The sequence below is a fragment of the Parasteatoda tepidariorum genome, chromosome 1 (genome assembly GCF_982258835.1).
Source record: "Parasteatoda tepidariorum strain Cologne lab strain chromosome 1, Ptep-v5.0, whole genome shotgun sequence".
Classification (NCBI taxonomy): Eukaryota; Metazoa; Arthropoda; class Arachnida; order Araneae; family Theridiidae; genus Parasteatoda; species Parasteatoda tepidariorum.
In genome coordinates this window covers 19,752,054-19,772,298 of record NC_141755.1, presented here as the reverse complement: position 1 = coordinate 19,772,298, position 20,245 = coordinate 19,752,054, and the positions used below count along the sequence as shown (strand labels likewise).

Below are 20,245 nucleotides of genomic sequence, written 5' to 3'. Positions count from 1 at the left end.
TTCATGCAATTCAAGTCAAAGGCAATTTTTTGCGTTATCCAAATCGCTTTTTATCAATTTACGCTGCTAAAAAGTTAGATTTTAAAAAATCTAAAAACTGAGAAACTTGTAATTTTTAAATTATTGATTCCAAACCATAAATCGCATCTTTTTTTTTTCTTTTTTGCTTTAAAATTTTGAGGAAAAATTCACAGAAATTCTAAAAATGATCAAACTCTATTTCTCCTACTCTAATAAAACGACCCCTTTATATCCGACCTTTTTTGAAAGGTAGTTGTGCTGCATCCTCAAAAGTTTGTTAAGTACAAAAAATATCAAGAAAACGCAGTTAAAAAAGTTAACCTAAAATCAAAGATGGCAATGTCTTTAAAAAAAAATATGATGTGAAAAATCTTGGATCTATCTACAGAGAGTTATAAAATGAGAGGCCACTTTGTCTTCTCATTTCTTTGTCTTATTTATTTTTCAATATTTTGGCGTTAATAATTAGATGAGACTATAATGCTCAGAGGCCTAGAATAATTTTAATTGCTTCAAAGCGGGCAAATTTATAATTTAAAATCTTTCATATTTTAATGCACGAAATTTATTTAGATGAGAAATATTTTAAAAAAAATAGCAATAATATATTTTACTGTTTTCAGTAAAAATAGTACTTAGATTAGTATTTTACAGAAATAATAGTATTTAATACTAGAATTAATTATTTTTTAATATTATTTAAAACACTTTTAAATATCAAAATTAAATTCCTCGAAACCTTCTACTAAAAGCTTATATATTTAAATATGTTATTATCTGTTTTTAAAATTATAGCTTAAACAAAAATTGAGAAACTGTTTACATCTCCAGGCAATTGTTTTTTGAAAGAAAAAAAATTAATATTTAATTCGGGTTCTGTTTGTCAGTTAATAGAAGAGGATTCAGTTTCAAATCCATATGCGGCTACACTGCGCCAATCACTCTTATTTGTTTATACACAATGTCATTTTTAACTCCAACAAAATCTTTAGTTTAGCTTTATTCAACTTTTACATACTAAAAAAAAATATTAGAACTAGATTTCATGTTCTTCTAGATCTGCGAATTCAACAACATGAAATAAAGCCTTATTTTAAGAATAATATTGATATAAGGATGAAAAAATTCCATTTTTCACAATAAATATTTTGAAAGTAATAAGTTGTCTTTTTTTAAGTCCTTACGCCATGTAACGGAAACAAATGGTGCTATAAACTATGTCTTGCGAGAATATGAAAAGTATGCAATGGGAGACATCTCTAGGTTGTCCCACAGTTGGGAGAAAAGTATACAAAATTATTTGAATACAAATATTTTTTTTTTTATCTTAAAAAGTAGCCATTTTTAAGTGATTAAATTTTTGATCAACTCTGATTTTTAACTCTCAAAATATGTGGAAGGAAAGAAGCAACCGTAATCTAGAATAGCGGTTCCCAAATGTTCCACTGTACTCTAGGGTTCCATGAAAAAGCCACTGGGGTTCAGAAAGTTTAAATTTTTTAAATCAGTAACGATTTTTAAAACCTATAATCTTATCTAAACAATAAATCATATTCTTATATATTAGGTATAATTTAATTTAAATAATTTCACTAATAAAATGCCAGAAAAAAAAAACTGCAAAATTTATTTAAAAAAATTTCCACAGTTCTTGTCGAACATCTTGTCTTGTCGTTTTTTATGTTCTAAATAAAATGACCGAATTCAAGGAAAACGAGTTATCTTTCTCTGATACCTATTCTCAACGTTTATAAGATTTCTTTTTCGAAAACAATGAAACAACTTTTGTTGTTTATTTGCAGCTAATATATGAGCCAAAAACAAATAAAGAACTAGCCTAGATAAGACTCCAGGCTGCGAATTCAACGGCTTGACGTAACACCGATTATTGTAATTGATAAAACAATTATTGAAAATAATTTCACTCATCACATTAAATACCGTAAAAATAATTAGTAATCTTTCTTAGGTTGGTATGTTTACAGGTGTTACTAAATTTTATTTATATATTTTGTGTTCCGCCAAAAGATGATCTTTCATTTAGGATTCAGTGGCGGGAAAAAATTGAGAACCGTTGATATAGAACAGCGGTTCCCAAAAGGTTATTCCTGGGAAACACCTTTCAGAGAAAGCTAATATGATTTCCGAGAAGGACTGGGCGATATAAGAAATTTTATATCGTGATGCATCGTCAGTTCTGCATTGCGATATAGCGATATAGTATTTTTGAAATTCATTTACTTGTATGGCGCAGAAAGTCGGATTTCTATCAAAACTTCATACTCAGATTGGTTTAAATCAATTGATGAATTTGATGTATATGTTTTGCTTAAGAAAGATATTGTTATATTTTCTAAAAACGATCGCGCAAATAACGAAAGATTTCTTAGTTTAAAAATAAATAATAAAAAAAATTATAAAATTGAAATTTATCAATATATTTACCTAACAATATAGAAAGAAAATTTAAAAAATAAGTTCGTTAAAAATTATTTGTATGCTTAAAACAAAGTGCTAAATAAATTAAACAAAAAAAAAAACACTTTTAAAACAACACAATTTTTTATCATTATTATTTCACATGAATAATAAAGTTAAATTGAATAATTACCGAATTCTGAACGAAAAAACAAAGTAAGGTTTAATTTCTTAAAAATAAAAACAAAAAAATTATGATATTCGATAATATATTTAACTGACAATATTGAAAGAAAATCAAAAAACACGATTATACTCTTTAATAAAACGAAGTGCTAAATGATTTTAAAAAAAGAAGTCGCAATCGCAAACATTACTAATTTTTTTGAATAAACAAAGTTGATTGTATTATGTCCAAATCCAAAAGAGGAAAAATAAGTTTTGTTATAATTTTATTTATAAAAATGAAAACAACTAAAGAGTTATAAATTTAAAATCAGTAATAAAAACCCATTAAATTATTTTATCCAAAAAGTTTTTAATAAATTAAAATAGAGTAAAAAATATCCTAACAAATTTAATTACTTTTTAATTTAATTCTTTATGGGCACCTTAAATTAGATTTCCGTTTGTAATAAATTCAATAATGTAAAATAATGCTTAAACATATAATATCAAAATTATCACATTTAAAAATAAAAAAGAAAGTTTCGTTTCAAAGAAAAAAAAATTACCTAATTAATTAAGAAACACTTCTTTATATATTCTTTTCAGTAATAGATTACGTTCAGAACAAGGTAACGACGGCGATCACAAAGTCAGTCCCACTGAAAATAATCTACAAGAAACGATATCAAGTCGCGACAAAGAAGGAAAAAAAACTAAGAGGTGCGGAAACGAACATGCGAGATCACGATAGATGTTCTCAAAACTGATTCTGATTCTACCGCTCATCAATCAAGGCCGTTTCAATATAACGATACGAACATCGTCTTCCCCAGCGCGAGTTGGCATCGGAACGTAAGAGATCATTGCGTGTCTTGTATCGCTATATCGTATATCGCTATATCGTTCGTCTTCTCTACTCAACGGCTTAAATCAGATTTCTGATGCATCGCCTGGAACGAAAGTCGCTGTATCGGCCTGCCGATACAGATGTTAAATCGATATGTCGCGATATATCGATTTATAGCCCAGTCCTATTTCCGAGAGTTAGGATTTTATTTAAATCCGACACCTGTAATTGTATTTAAATCCAATCAATAAACCATTATTTATTTAATATTTTAGTTATTCTTATCACAAGCAAGTAAAATGCCAGTAAAGAAAAATAAAAACAGTTTTTTTTTTTTAAAGAAATAAATCTAATATATTGAATATGCTATGAAAAGGACACAAATTTATAAATATAAAAAATACATCCAACTCTTCAATTCAAAGTAAAAGGCAAGGTTCGCAAGTTCTTTAGAAAGCTTTAACAGCTGTGTTAATATCTTAATGAAGAAGTTATGAATATCTTATTATTAGCTTTCACTTTAGCTTATTATTACGGCTTATTATTTAGCTTATTATTAGCTTTTTCAATTTCGCGACTAAATATATTTATTTGGAAACATTAAGCCCAGTGTTTAATATAAAAATATTAAAATACAAATTTTTATCTTGATTTTGCTATTATTTTTTAAATTTTATAAGGACCGTACGAACCCTGAAAATAAATTTCAACGATAAAGAAATACGCTACATTAAAAATCATTCTCAACATTTATAACAGTTATTTATTTGTTTATTTATTTTTCGCTTTAACTCCAACAAAATCTATAATTCAGCTTTATTCAACTAATGCATGCTGAAATTTTTTTTTTAACTATACTGTGTTGCAAGTTAAGAAAAAACCATTACACAGAACCTATTTGCAGCGAAGTGCACGCTAAATAGTTGCCGAGCCCCAAGTGCGGATGAATATCAATATCGCTAATTCTTGAAACGACGTAACACGACCTCCTTTTTGCTTATAAAAAATTAGCACGAATTAATTTCTGTCCGACTAGTTTAACTTTTAAAAGCTTTTATATTGTTTTGAAAGCATAATTATATAATTTGATAACTAAATAAAACGGAACTATGTGCATGATTACTTAAATCCTATACAGCAGGGATGGCGAACCAATGGCACGTGTGCCATTTATGGCACGCGACACACTATTCTGGGCACGCCACTGATCACAAAGTTCACTACGAAGCATAATAACAATTAAATTAAAATTCACAAAAACAAACAAAAAAATTAAAAATTATTAACAAAAAAACTTAAAATTAATACCAAAAAAATTAGTAACCATAAAAAACAAGCTAACAATAAATAACCAGCAAAAAGAGATTTAACAGCCCTGCTTAAACTAACATCTTACAACCTAATATAAGTTATTTGTCATCTAATCTGCAACAACAGAATTTACACTGATGTTACTTTAAGTTGAATTACGCTTATAACCGAGACACTGCAAAATGTTTTTTTTCTTTATACTAAATAAAGAGTTTTGATAGTATTTAGTATTATTATTTTCCCAATAATCACGAAGTCAAAATTATTTGTCGGCACGTCTATGACCTCATTAAACAATTTTTTGAAAAAAATGGCACGTTGGTGCATAAAGGTTCGCCATCCCTGCTATACAGCAATGGTCTTTTTCTTAATTTGCAACGGAGTATAGATTTGATGTAAGTCTAGATCTGTGAATTTCAACTATTTGAAATGAATTCTTATTTTAAGAATATTATTGATGTAAGGATGAAAATTTCTTATTCTTCACAATAAATATTTTAAAAATAATCAGTCGTCTTTTTTCTTTTCTTTTATTAATACAGTTTGTATACCCTGAAGTTTATTAAAAATGCTAAAGCATTTTTAATAAACTTCAGCGTTCCGCGAAAATAAAGTAGTTAATATAGCGTTCCATTAAGAAAAAGAAATTGGCACGCATATTGGGACACTGGAACAGAAAAATAAAACTATAGTATGTCTATAAAAGGAGCTCCCCTCACCACAAAGTCTAAGGCCGTCTGCTGCTATGGAACTAAGATCAGCACTTCAAAGAAGGGAGCTTCTTTCTCTCTCCCCAGATTTCCTTTTTCTCGCCGACTTGTACCAAAATCTGTCAAATACTGACCCAACTTTCCGACTTGAATTAGTTAAATCTCGTAACCTATAGTCACCGCCACTACTCCAGACGAATGGCGATGGAAGTTCTTTCCACAAACAGACTATAATAGTTCAGTTAGTAGAACTCGTCATTATACACTTTACTCTAGCATATTAAGTGATATATATTATTTGTCCTAATATAAAGGATTTTGTAACTGAATGTAAAATTACTTTGTTCTACGATAATATTGATAAAAAATATTGGATAATTATTTTCTATTATTATTTTAGCAATTATCGAAAAATGAATTAAAAAAACGTTATTTTAAATTTAAAAAATTGGAAAGTTGTCAAATATTTTCAGAGAAACGAAAATTTCGAAATAGAATCTTATTAAAATGTATTTCTCAGAAACAACTCGATCCATTTTGTTCAAATTTGAGATCTTATTGTCATTTAAAATTCAAGATGACATAAAAAAAAGTTCAAGATTCGTAAAGTTCAAGATGACATAAAAATTTGTGTACCTCACAAATTATAATTTTGTTTCTTCATTAAGTTATGTAATGAAATGTTTACCAATAAACAATATTTTGCGTATACCTTTGGATAATAAAGGCTTATAATTATGTAAGTTCAAACCATTTTTGATTCTCAAAAATAATTTCAGAAATATGTTTTTTATTTCCAATGAGCTGCACAATCGGTCTTGCCGATGAGCAGACCTAGTGCGTTCTCCAGAGGTGGTATCCACACTTTCAGGAGCACCACAATGGGTGAGATACCGTTGGTCATGTTAATTTGGACGTCTAGTTTCTGCCACTCTAGATGGCTGCACCGAGACTCTATTTGGATGCTAAAGTGCACTAGGAATTTAATTTTGCCGGAAATGCCAAGAGCCAACAAGGCACTCCAGGGATATTTTACATGCCGCATAATCATACGACATGGCCGCTGAGGATTTTCTGCATCCCGAAAATCAGGTGTCTGGGCCGGGGATCGAACCCGCAGACTTAGGCTCAGAAGGCCGACGACGAACCAACTGCACCACCCAGCCACAGAATATGTTTCAGAAATATGTTGAAGACGTGAAATCAAACGATATTTTCCAATATTAACACTACAAAATCAAAAGTCGTGAATAGGTAATGGCTTATTACTAATAAATTAACGATTAAGTGTCATAAATCATTTTATCCATATTGCAATATCCGAATTCCTTGGAATACCAAATATTAAATTGTTTAGTTATTAGGAATTGTTTGCTAAATTTGAGGAATGAGCATCTTATAACGTTGTTTCAACTTATTGCTTCATTTTTAATTTTGTTCTTTCTATTGTGTTTGTAAATAATAAAATTGAAGAATTGACTATATATTAGACAAAATGTAATTTTTTGAAATAATTTGCATCAAATATTGTAACACATTTTGAGAATGCGGGCAACAATGCATTTTTTGTCTTTAACTTTGCTCTGAAAAATAATATAGTTTTATCCTTGGCAAACAGTATTGGTATAGTTTCATCCTTGGATTCTATAGTATAGACCAGTGATTCCCAAAGTGGTCTGTCTATATCGATCCTCAGGGCTCGACGACAACCTGCAAGGGATCTATGCCAAGTGGGGAAAAAAATTGGGAGTCCATGAAATGAAAATGGGGGTCAACGATAGTGGATCTCATATAAGCAGATCGTGACTTTTCATTTTGGCATTTCATGAATGGAATAATCAACATACACTGATAGTACACATTTACTTACATTATACTACCTTATAATATAAAGACATATCTATCTACATTTTACGTAATTTATGAAAGTAGCTATGAAGTAAAAATTTTATTAAAATTTAAGTTATTAGAATTATTTTTTGATGTACGAAACTGAATTATTATAAACTAGCAATTGCTTGTAGCTCCACCCGCATACGTTTTTATTTTCTCTGCGTGTAAGGTTTAGTCTTGTAACAAAGAAGTATTTTTCCTTGGTAAATTGTAGCATAGTAAGTGTGTCAACTCTTTAGCTAGCTAGACCTCCAATTTTATCTGCGCACAAGATCAGGGCTAAAGAGAATAGACGGGCTAGTTCACACCGCTCTTAGAGCTGAAGCTACGATTTCCCTCCTCATGACGTCACTGCGTCCACAGATCTCGGAGATCGCAAGCAAAGATATTACGATAACTTTGCATCTTTCTCTTTGTAAAAATAAGTTAGACATTTTCTGGTTATTAGCTTTCAAACTTTACGTAATTAACACTTTTTTTCCGTTTATAAACATAGTTCAAAAAAACTTTCTTGGCCATTATATTAAAAAAATACCATTTTAGACTTATAAAAATATTTTACTAGTTGGCGAAAATGACACTATAAATACTTTATTTTAAAAAGTTCAGTTTTAAATTTAATTATTAAGAAAAATGAAAGCATATATTGGCACTTCTTTATCTACATATTCTGTTATAACAATAAGTTGAGTTAAATTTAGAATCCCTAATTTTTAAATATGCCGTTGAAAGCAATTTGTTCATACTTATAATCATTAGGAAACACCAACATTATAAGCTAATTACTGAAGCAAAATAATTATTTAGGTTCATAATGGCATTAGAAATCTTACAATTGCTTATAGATATTTAAATTTACGATGATATAATTTATAGATATTTAAATATAAGAGAATATAATTTTTAAAGAAATCATAAATATTTAGAATAAATAACTACATTAAAAATATGTTATGAAATTAGGAGAATTTCAACTATATACTATATATTTTATTTATACTTTTATTTACATTTTAATTTTCTTTGACTTTATCCATTTTTTAATTTTTTTTACCTGCCTTTCTTTTTGAAGTAACAAGGCGGTTTCTATTTAGATAATGAATTTTTATAAAAGTTCTTAACGATAGCATAAACGTATTGCTGTTTTATATTAACTGTGTCATTTCGGAATCCATTCTTTACATAGTTGTTCACTTACTTTAGGGAACGCGTTTTTCCTTTTGTTTTTTTATCAGAATTTTTACAAGTTGCAATCGCGCAAACTGGCATTTCGATAATAGTTTTAAATTTTTGTAAATTCACTGCAAAAACTGAGGAAAGTCATTATAGAAAATAACAAATGTCTCAGAATATGTCACAAAAAAAATGCTCCAATATTAGTTAGAGCTAGCCAGGCCGAACGCTCCATTCTTGAAGTAAAAGTGCGAGCTTTGCGCCAAAGTGACGTCACGTAGAGAAAATCGGAGGATTAGCGCGGCGAGAGAGTTTCTTCAAAGGAGTGAACCAGCCCTTCTATTCTCTTTAGCCCTGGCACAAGATACGGGAGATTTGTTGCTCAGTTTTTACGTGAAAACGTAATAAACGAACCGACAATGCACTACTACAGTTTTGTATACAAACTTATTTCCGCAATTATAATATTAGTAACGGAGTACGGGTTTTAGAGCGCACTATTTTATTCCATTTACATTTCAATTAAATTAGTAATTAAATTAGTTTGAATTTAATTAATAAATGTATAAAATTAACAGGCGTTTTTTTCTTAAGTTTTTCACTCTACACTTCACTGCAGTTAGAAACTTAAATCTTTCACAGTGAGATAGCACTATACCAGCTGTCAAAAATAAATTTGAAGTTGATGAATTTGCAAAAAATCAATATCAAGTAAGCAGGGGGTCTACCCAAAACCGAAAAACAGGGCAAGAGGTCTACGAGACAAAAAAGTTCAGGAACACGAAAATAAAGAAAATTTATTCAAAACTTCAAGGTAATGAAGTCAACATATTAAAGATCGACTTAGAAAAAAGAATCAAACTCAAGTATTAGAAAAATAAATGTCTATTATAGTCTGTCTCTGGAAAGAAATCGTTTTGCTATGTCTAGAGCAGTGGCGGTGACTATAGTTACGAGGTTTAACTATTTCAAGTATGGGTATTGTATTGAGTCAATATTTAAGAAAGGTTTTAGCTCCGGTTGGCGAGAGGAAGGGAGAGAAGTTCCCCTCTTTCTCTCCCCATATATCAACTATTTCTTACTTCCACAGCAACAGACGGCCTTAGACTTTGTTGACTAGCCTAGACTGTTGTGGTGAGGGGAGTTCTTCCAACAGACAATTTATAGACAGGTAGATTGCCTATTGGGATAATTATCGAAATTCATATATGGTTTGGAGAGTTAAAATGGATGATTTTAGGTACAAATATGAAGGTACAATAATTTAGCAAAAATTGGCTTAAAAATATTCGGGAACCTTAAAAATTAAAACGAAGTAAAAAATCGTGGGTGTAGATTTTACTTTTTATTTAATACAGAAAATAATTACAATTCTAGCAGGTTTTCAAACATAACGAATTTTAACAGTAAGTATATAAATAACAATAACATTATATACTTTAACAATAAGTCTAACAATATATATACTATATAAACCTTATTGAAATTATATAGGATTTGTCAATTATTTTCTATCTAGAAAAATAAAAGAGAACTACAGGAATCATTCTATATTACATACCCTGTAATTTGAAAAAAAAAATCACTCCTCCTAGTGATAAAGTTACATAAATCAATAAATATTCTTGTACAGAATGTGTTTATTTAGCAGTAAAAATTGCGAAAACTTTTAAAATGCTGCTTAAACGTTCTCTAATTAGCTTTTTTAAAATGATAGGCAATTTGGAAAACCAAAGAAAAATGGAAAGACGATAGAAAGAACGGTATCCTCATGTTTTGTTCAGTAAACTAGAGAGTTTTCCTCACCAAATTTCAAAATTAATTACCAAGTTTTCAACAGATTGCACTGCCATCTAACAAAACTTTAAAAAAAATATGTTTTCAAAAGAATCACCGTTTGTAGCAATAACGTTTTGCAACCGGAAGAACGAATGAATTGACTCTGAGCAAATATTTCAGTCTGACTTGCAGCAAAAACAATGTCTTATAGTTTTTCCCTAGAAAGTAACACCACCTATCGTCGAACTCGGTAACTGATTTTAAAACTACATGAGAATAAGTTTCTCGTTCTTTGAGCAGAACGTACCCTATCATATTTTTTATCTACTACCGTATTTCTTCCATATTTCAAATTGTTCGTCATTTCGGGCACAGCTGCTGCATGGGATGTGCGAATACATTCTATCCTGAAAGAAGACAACTACTGCTAAGTCTAGATGACACACACTAAATTCAAATGGCATCGCTGTATTTCTTAACATCTAAATGACAAATTTTAAATGATATACACTGGAATATTTCACTCTCCTAGACGATATATAAAAATTACAAAATGCGAAATTCAATTGTTTTACAATAGCACACATACATGTTTATAACACATATTTAGAATTAGAAGAAAGTTAAAATACCTTATAAACAAATAGTTATTTGATATCATTTTGTTTATTAAGTTAAAACGGAAGGGGCAGTCTTATTAGTTTCTATTCTTTAAAACTTAAAATTCGACGCATCAAATTTGGGTCGTTTCATGATTTGATTTTTTATTATTCAAAATAAGGCGAGACCGTAATTTCAGTTATTCGAACTATTTAATCTGTGATTCCATTAAAGTGCGGTCGAAGTAACATTTTCCGTTCTATTTTTCCTAAAACAGTAATATCACCTTCTTTTCCTTTCGTAGATATTGTAACAGCATTTGCAGTGACTTGTCTTTCACTTCCATTTTCTAAATATAAATGAATGGATCCCATAACTAGTCGCATTTTTCCAGATTTCAGAAACTGCAGTTTACCAATAAAACCTTCGGGTATATCACGAACACTAGATTTAATTCTAATTTCCTGAAAGAAAATTAAAACTCGTTATAGTCCAGCATTTGATCACCTAAACTTAAGCTTTCATAAAAAAAAAATTTTTGTCTTAAACTTAGGTGAAAATCTTAAAAATTTTTTTCAATTAAAAATTCTCACAATCAGCGATGCTTAATAAAAAAATATATATATAACGGGCATGAAATATAGTTTTGATCAGGGTTGCACAAATTCCAGTCACCAACGGTGCCTGAAAAATTTGATTGGTGCCCAAAATTTAGCTGACGTTTAACCTGTTTACATACCAAAAAATCTAAATATTTTTGGGAAATAATATTCTTTCACGAAGATTCTTTCACAAAGATTTTAATTCTTTCACTTTACATTTCTTACTTAAAAAAAATAGCCATTCTATTATTGACTCCAACGAGTCTTAATTAATTTTGGTAATGCATACAAATTGAAATGAAAAATAAGCTGTGTACTAATAAGAAAAAACTAATGGTGAAATGGTACTAATTCGTTTTAAAGAAGCGTAAAAGATAAGGTGATTATAGATGTCAATGATGATAAATTAATTTTGATAATAATTACTAATATGAGGGGGGGGGGAAATGCTGTGTATTATGAAGTCAAATTAATAGAGAAATGGTACTACGTCGTTTAGGAAAAAGTAAAAAATGCTCATATTATATTGACACTATTGATGCTTAATTTTGGTAATAATTACTAATTGAAATTTTTAAAAAAAAGCCATGTTAAAATTAAGTGAGAAGTAATACTAATTCTTATAGGAGAAACGCAAAAAATCGCCTTACTGCTGACGGAAATAATGCTTGAAAATTTATTATTATTAGGGAATAATTCAATTAAAAAAAGATCTGTTCTCAAAAGCAAAATTAATGAAGAAAAGGTACTTATTCTTTTAGGAAAACAGTGAAATTTAGCTATTCTATTATTGATTCCATCAAGGCTTAATTAATTTTGGTAATACATGCAAATTGAAATGAAAAATAAAATGTGTTCTCAAAAGAAAAACTACTGGAGAAATGGTACGAATTCGAAACGCAAAAGATCAAATGATTATAGATGTCAATGATGATAAATTAATTTTGGTAATGATGACTAATTGAAATGGAGGAAAAATGCAGAGTTCTATATAAAATGAAAACTACTAAATGAAACTTACTACTAAATGAAACTTCATTTAGTACTTAGAGTACTGAATGAAATTAAAAATAAGTTATGTTAAAATTAATGTTATTGGAGAAATAGTAGGGGAGAGTGGGGTCAATTGTAACAGGGTACGATTGTAACAGAGCAAAAATTTCGAGTGACGGGTTCTAGATTTGGTTCCTAGGTGGCGCACAAGGTGTATTTAATAAATCTACATGTACACCCCTGATGGCAACCATTTTTATGTACTTTTGAAAGAGTTACATCACAAAAGATATTTTCACGCCACGCAAGTACTTTTTTTGGTATTAGAATATTATATTGTAACAAAGTAGTTTTGTTTAAACAAATAAAAATTAGTAACCGAATATGTAAGTGGACACCTTAATTAACATTTCAATAAAAAAAAAGATTAGTTTTGCCAATTAACTAGCATTGTTTTTAACAAATGAAGCTGAAATGGCGTCTTGGGGACAATTGTAACAATAAATAAAGGGACGATTGTAACAGCTGAAAATAAAAAATCTTATGTTTACAAACCATTACTTAACCCTTTAAGAACCACTAATAGTTTCCTATATCATTTATATTATGTTGCATGTGCATTATTTTATTTGTCACTTTTCACAGCATAAATTAAAATTTTTAACCCCTTAAAGTTAAAAGTTTAACACTTTAGGTCTCTGCTCATTATTATTTTTATTCCTAAGATATCACTACTATTTTGATCAATAAAAAAATATATCACAACTATGATAATATGTATAATTAACTATGTTATAGTTTAATTTATGAACTGTTACAATTGACCCCGTAAGTGGGGACAATTGTAACAAGTGCACGACTGTCAAAAATTGTTAATAACTAATATAATAACATTTAAAATCAGGTATTTGTTTTTTTTTCTAGTAGAGGATAGTCTACTTTACTCGTCTGTCAATTAATACTAATAATATATTGGATATTTTGTTAGTTAAAAATAGTTAAGTAAAAAATGTTACAATTGACCCCACTCTCCCCTACTAATTGATTTAAGAAAAGCGTAAAATATCGCCAAATTATTACAACGCCAACAATACTAAATTATTTTTGGTAATAAATACTAACCGAAATGAAAAAAATGTAATTAATTAAAATTGTGTAATTAATTTTCGTAATAGACACTTACGGAATTATAGTAATTGAATAAGTATCAAATAAGTGCAATATGTCATATTAGTATGCTTGATACCTACTAAAATTGCATTAATATTATGAAGCTTTATATATTCTATAAAAAGAGGATTTTACCGTCTCTCTATAGAATAAATAAAGAAGAAAAGCGCATGAATGTGTTAAATTTTGACCATCATGAGTTGGCCTCAAGCAATAGCATCTAGCCAAATTATTCTAAATACAGTTAATCTTTTATTTTGATGTATATTATATATATATATATAAATATGAACAATATATATCTACCGAAAAGAACAAGATATAGTAAAAAATTTGAGAAATTGAATTATTTTAACTTTATTAACTATGTCGTTGTGGAGGGGGTGGACAAAATAATGGAAATACTTCTATGCTAATACATTTTCTTATATTTCTCAAAAAATGCTTACAGAATCATTTTCTAACTTCAGAAGTGTTCAGATCATGCGATTTCTCATACTTGTCAATAAAATTTAAAGCTTTTAGAGGTTTGAGGGACTGACAATGAGTTACAAAAGAAAAACAGTGTTTTTGAACATCCTATGCCAAAAAAGTAACAATTATTTTGGTTATTATAAGCAATGATTGCGCACAATTTCGTAAGCTTAACTTAAATATTTATGGCAATATAAGTATTTTTGTAAAAAAACTGGGTTTTTTTTTTCGTGTGTGTTGCGCTTTTTTGCTATAATTTTAAAATTACTCAATAAATTTAAACAAAACTTTTAATTAAACTTTAAACTTAAAAATTTGAAAAAAAATTCCGTGAAAACTTTGCAATATATAAGTAGTTTAATTCTTTTATACAGCGCATGTGTGGGGAAAAAATTTTTTTCTTCATAATTTTGTAGTGAATCGTATTTGGCAAATTAATGAAATAAATCCGATTTGAATATCCTAAAAATTTAAAAAGTTTCAAATTCAAATAGAAATATATAACACTAGATTAAAATTTGCAAAATGAATAAAGAAAAACCACGGTAACTGAAGGAAACAACAGTAGTTGAAAGAGGTAATTCAAGTTAGGCTGCATTTCCAAGCAGTATAGAGGTCTGATGAACACTAACGCATTTTTTTTTTCACCTTTATTTTATTTTCTGATTTTCGTTGGCAACTTAATCTTTTTCTTCTTCTTCTTTTTTCAAATTTGTTTTGTGATATCTTTTTAAATCTGCTCTTATGGGTCTACAGTCTTTAATTGTTGCGATCATTTTAACATATATTTAGGATACATTAAAAAGACACGTGGCGCCATCCCATAATAAAAAATAAAACTATTTCCGCAGTTGCATGTTAAAGTGTTGCTTGTAATTGAGAAAGAAAATTAATTTGAAAAATGTCGTTGATGTCTTGTCACTTGTCATTGCAACAACATCAACTTAAGTCAATCTTTCGATAAAATGTAATAGGCTTACTTCATTTTGATTCTCGCCTTTAACGCTCTCTTTCGTTGCAGAAGTTGCTTGTTTTTTATCTTCAGGTGTATTTAAGTTATCCCATTGCTTATCAAAAGGAAGACAACTTGGAAACTGCAGAAGCAACATAATTCCTCTGTCACCTTAAAATATTAATTTTTACTTAAAAAATATATATAAAGAGTGGACATAAATTCAGTCATAAGAAAAACGGAAATCCTTAAATTGATAATATTCCAAAAAATTACACGAATAAGTAATTATTTTTTTAGTAAAAACGAAATATTTTCCTTACTTTTTAAGTTCTTTAAATCAGTAACAAGCTCATTTTCTGTAGAGAAAGTCACAGATTCAATGGGAGTGAAGAATTTGCAGACCAAAGGTTTCGCTTTGATTTCATTTTCATAATCATCAACTGGTTCGACTAAGAGTATTAGTGAAAATTAAATTATAAAAAATAATTTATTACAATGAAGATAAATTCTGAAATCATAATCAACAGTTGGATCAATTGTTATTGGATCATCTTATATGTTATGTTAAGAATTTTTCATGTTTTGTTCTTATATCCCAAATTTTGTAATGTTCTCGAAATGATCTTTTTTTCAGCACACCCCAACAAAAACAGAAATACTCTATACTCAAGTCATATGACTTACGTATCCATGTATGTGTTTATGAGACGACATCATTTGCATTTAACTTTCAAACTAATAATGCGATTGTATATTGCAAAAACGTGTGAACAGACTCATTAATTGTATTTGATACTATTAAAATAGTATTTTTGTCAAAAATTGTAATTTTAAAAATTTTATATTTTTGAAGGGACGTTTAGATAATAAAATAGAAACTAACCTTGAGAAATATATATAAAAATAATGTATTGTTATAAAAATTTCCGTGATAATCATAATCGTAATTTTTTCGTATGTTCAAAACTCACAGTTCTCAGAAAATTAAAAAAAAGAAAACGTTATTATGGTACAATAATGTTAAACCAGATTTGTTCAAGTAATTTTTGTTTACTCATTTATAAAGAAATAACAACCAGGCAATAAGAAGATTCGATTTGCTTCATAAGTTATGAGTTTTTTATTCCAGTTATACTCTACATAGCTTGATCCCGAACATGAATTAATTGAATTAATCAAAGAAAAGAAAAGAAAATATAAAATAACAGCGAACCTAACTAAAACTAAGTTTAGAAGGGATGTTCTGCTCGTGCAAAAATGGCTTACTTTGATGTACAATGCGCTTAAAAAAACGAAAAGGAACACCCAGAATAATTTTTGATCTAATGAACGGATCCTCACGTTATAGAACTCATTCTTAATGGCCGAGAGGATGACCTCAAATATGCTAATTAATCAGAACAGACGATATTTTAAGCTACGAAATCAGACACAAAAACGTACTTCCGCTGAATAAACAAAACTTTCTTTGACAGATTCGGATTTCTGACCCCCCCAAATAAATAAATAAATATATATATATATATATATATATATATATATATATATATATATATATATATATATATATATATATATATATATATATATATATATATATATATATATATATATATATATATATATATATATATATATATATATATATATATATATAAAGAGAGAGAGAGGGTAGTCATAATTAAAAAATTAACAATTAACATCATAATTAACATGCCATGTAAAATTATATTCTATAAAATGATTCAAAAAATTATATATCTTACAATTCAAAATTTTTTGCTCACAAAAAACAATAAATATTTACTAAAAGTTATTTGTTGCATGGAAATATCTTTGGGTAAATAAATTTTATAATTGTGTGCAAATTTTTTTTAATTCTTTTCAAAAGTTCTAGTCAATTACTAATTTAAATAAAGAAAAATAATTAATATTTAAAATTTTTTTTCTTCTGTTTTTTGCATGGGTTTATATTTGGATAAACGAATTTAATAATTGTGTGCAAAGATTTTTCCATTTGCTAAAAAAAGTTCGCGAGATATAGTGAAATACGCTAAAAAAATAAAATTAACTTTAAGGGGACCAAATTTTGGATAGCTCTCCTGACCAAACTATTGGGACCATATTTCCCACATTGCTGCTGCCCCCTATATTTTGGGGATCAGAAATCCAAATCCGTCACAAAAAAAAAGAAAAAGAAAAGATATGTTCATTTTGAGAAAACACTTTTTTGTGTCTGATTTCGTAACTTAATATCGCTTGCACTTATTAATTAGCATATTTGAGGTCCCCTCCTCGAGTCATTAAAATTGAGTCCTAGAAAAAAAAGATCCGATCATTAGATTTAAAGTTATTCCAGGGTGGTCCGTTTTGCATACTGTTCAGTGAGCAAAATAAGAAAAAGAGAACACCTTAATAACTTTTGATCTAATGATTGGATTTAAACGTACTAGAATACAGTTTTAAATATTCTAAGGACTAACCCTAAATATCCTATTTATTTTTGTGCAGAGATGATATTTAAAATAAGGAAATGAAAAATTTAAACGTACTTGATCTGAATAAAAACATTTTTTTTCAACAGATCCCCGAAAAAAAAAGTTAGCCGTAATCCAGAAAATATGGCCTGATAGTTAAGGCAAGAGAGCTAAGTATTAATTTCGTGAAAATGAAATTATTAATTTCGTGAATATTTGGTCAAAAGTTTAAATATTCTCTTCCTTCGTTTGTAAACCTTTTCTCAGAAGTTTAATCGCTTTAAAATGATTCATTATTTCTATTAAAGATATATTTTTTCGACATAAAAAAAAAAAAAAATTATCGGACGGTTTTCGTATTCTTTGAAAACCACTTTTTTTTACCAACAAATATTTTTAATTTCATTTTCAGAAGTCAATTTTTGGAAATTTTGAAAAAATTATGTTATTTGAATATTTTGCAAAAAAGAATTTTAACGTGAAAATAGCTTTTAGACGCCGATTCAATGGTTTCTGAAGAAGAAAAAAAAAGTACTAAACGTTGTTCGTTTTTATAGATGCTGGATGAATTAAACTAGCTCTACGATTCATTCTTTTCTTTAAATCAAGATTTTTTCTCTCCTTTTAATACTCTCTTGTGATACTGGTATGATGATCATTAATTCTTACAAATACATTTTTGATAAATATTCTTGATATAAAAAAGCAGAATGGTCTTTTATGTCCAGAATCGATATAATAGAATTATATATAGAATCGAGGAACTTGGGCACAACTCTTTGGCCACTAAGTTCATCCGATAGATGTCCGACGTTATTGTGGTATTGTGCGCAGTTGGTAGTGAACACAACTCTGAAATATTTGCAATAGGATCTGAAATATGAATTCTTTAGAAAGCAATGACCAAACTAGCATAAACTGAGAAAATTTTTAAAAATTGCGTCAGTGATCTGAAGTTTAATTTGAGTATTTATCTAATTGTAAATTAGCCATTCTGACCTTTTATGAACTTTTTAACATCTTCAATGCTAAAATTGCTTTTGTCACCATCAACTTCATCAATATTTTCCTTTTTTATTTCTTGCTTGATTTCCTGTTTGATTTCTTGCTTTATTCCTTGTTTGATTTCTTGTTTTTCTTTAACGTACGGATATCGTACGGGCTTTAAGTCATTTTCTTCATCGCTTTCACCCTAAAAAACCCCAAAGAAAATATTTAATAGTGAATAATGTAAAAATGATTCGCAGTTGTATGAAAAAAAGCATACTTTAAAAAATAATATTGTTTATCAATTCTGTTTCTTTTTTTCATTTATTTTTACGGATATATACCGATTTTTTATTTATTGGTAAGATTCTGCGTATATGAGGAGAGAGTAATAAGGATTTATTTGAAAATTAACTGTTCTAATTTTGAAAAATTTTGCCAGTCATAAGTCATAAAGGAAACTTTGCAACAAATCCGCCATTATCAATGCGCAATCTAATCGTCCGCTGCACTGTGGGCCAGAAGACCATGATCTTTGGACAAAAGTCAAAAATTAAATTTTCAACTAAAATATGTGTAGGCAGTTTTAGTATAGCCCAAAGTAAGTATTCATAATCATTCCAAACATTTGGACTGACAAAAGTACAATGTAATGAAAAATATGTAAAAAAAAATTTTTTTAATGTAACTTTCTTATTTTCATTTCAGAAATATATGTATAGGAATTTCTCCTTACTGTTACATTTTTATCAGAGTCATTAGTCTGAAATTATAGTGCAATTTTTCAATTTGTTGGATAAGTTAATACTCTTGACAAACTTATAGTTTTTATCTTATCAGTTGATATTTTACAATGTTTGAATGACTTACGAAACTTAGTTCCAAAAAGTTCCACGAGGTAATTAGCTAAACTTTTTTTTGTTGTCTTCTTTGATGTTTCTTCTTTCGAAAAAACCTGATTCATTTTGCCCGCATTGCAAAAATGGACTAAATATACAGAAAAACAAAAATTATGTTTTTTTTTCTTCATGTTTTCGCGTTATTTCTTAATTAATTCGCGTTATTTTGTAATTATTTCGCGTTATTTTGTTACATTAGTTCGGAAATATAATTTGGTTTTCATTTTTAATATAAAATTACGAAAATTATTATATTTTCATTACTATATTTAACTTTGAACGTACTATATTATTATTTTTATATTTTCTGTCCATATTTCAGTCGCCATTTTTTTTTTTTGGGGGGGGGGGGTATTTTTAGTGTATTTCAAAATTTCAACTATGAATTCAATTTACCTGCACATAAAAACCCCTAAATAGAAAACCCCAAATTTTGAAACAAATTTTATCGAAATACAAATTTTGGCCACGAAACCTTGGATGCTGGCCACTGTGTGCTATAAGAAAATAAAATGCAAAACAAAAGTGCGCAAACTTTCTGAAGTAAATTGGTGTCATAATTGTCCGTTGTAAAGTGAGCAAGATGATAAAATAACTACTGAATATCATTGGGTAAACTTTTATATTTCCAATGAATAATATTTCTATTCAAATTATCACTTATAATTATCACTTTAATTTTTTTCCTGTGCCCACCAATTTTGGCAACATATAGCCTCGTGATACGTAACGTGCAATATTGCTGATCTTTTTTTTGTGAGCACCATA

At 28.4% G+C, this 20,245-nt stretch overlaps 1 protein-coding gene across 1 annotated transcript in view; it reads right to left on the bottom strand.

The window, feature by feature from the left end:
- Positions 1-9,871: 9,871 nt before the first annotated feature.
- The window catches only part of LOC107452125 (uncharacterized), a 34,545-nt gene continuing 24,171 nt past the window's right edge, over positions 9,872-20,245 (bottom strand). Inside the window, exons 6-9 of the mRNA XM_016068441.4 lie at positions 18,591-18,783; positions 15,435-15,563; positions 15,140-15,282; positions 9,872-11,384 (exon numbers count right to left, since the gene is read on the bottom strand). Coding sequence (XP_015923927.3) covers positions 11,133-11,384; positions 15,140-15,282; positions 15,435-15,563; positions 18,591-18,783 — 717 coding nt within the window. The 3' untranslated portion in view covers positions 9,872-11,132. The remainder of the gene's footprint in view (positions 11,385-15,139; positions 15,283-15,434; positions 15,564-18,590; positions 18,784-20,245) is intronic.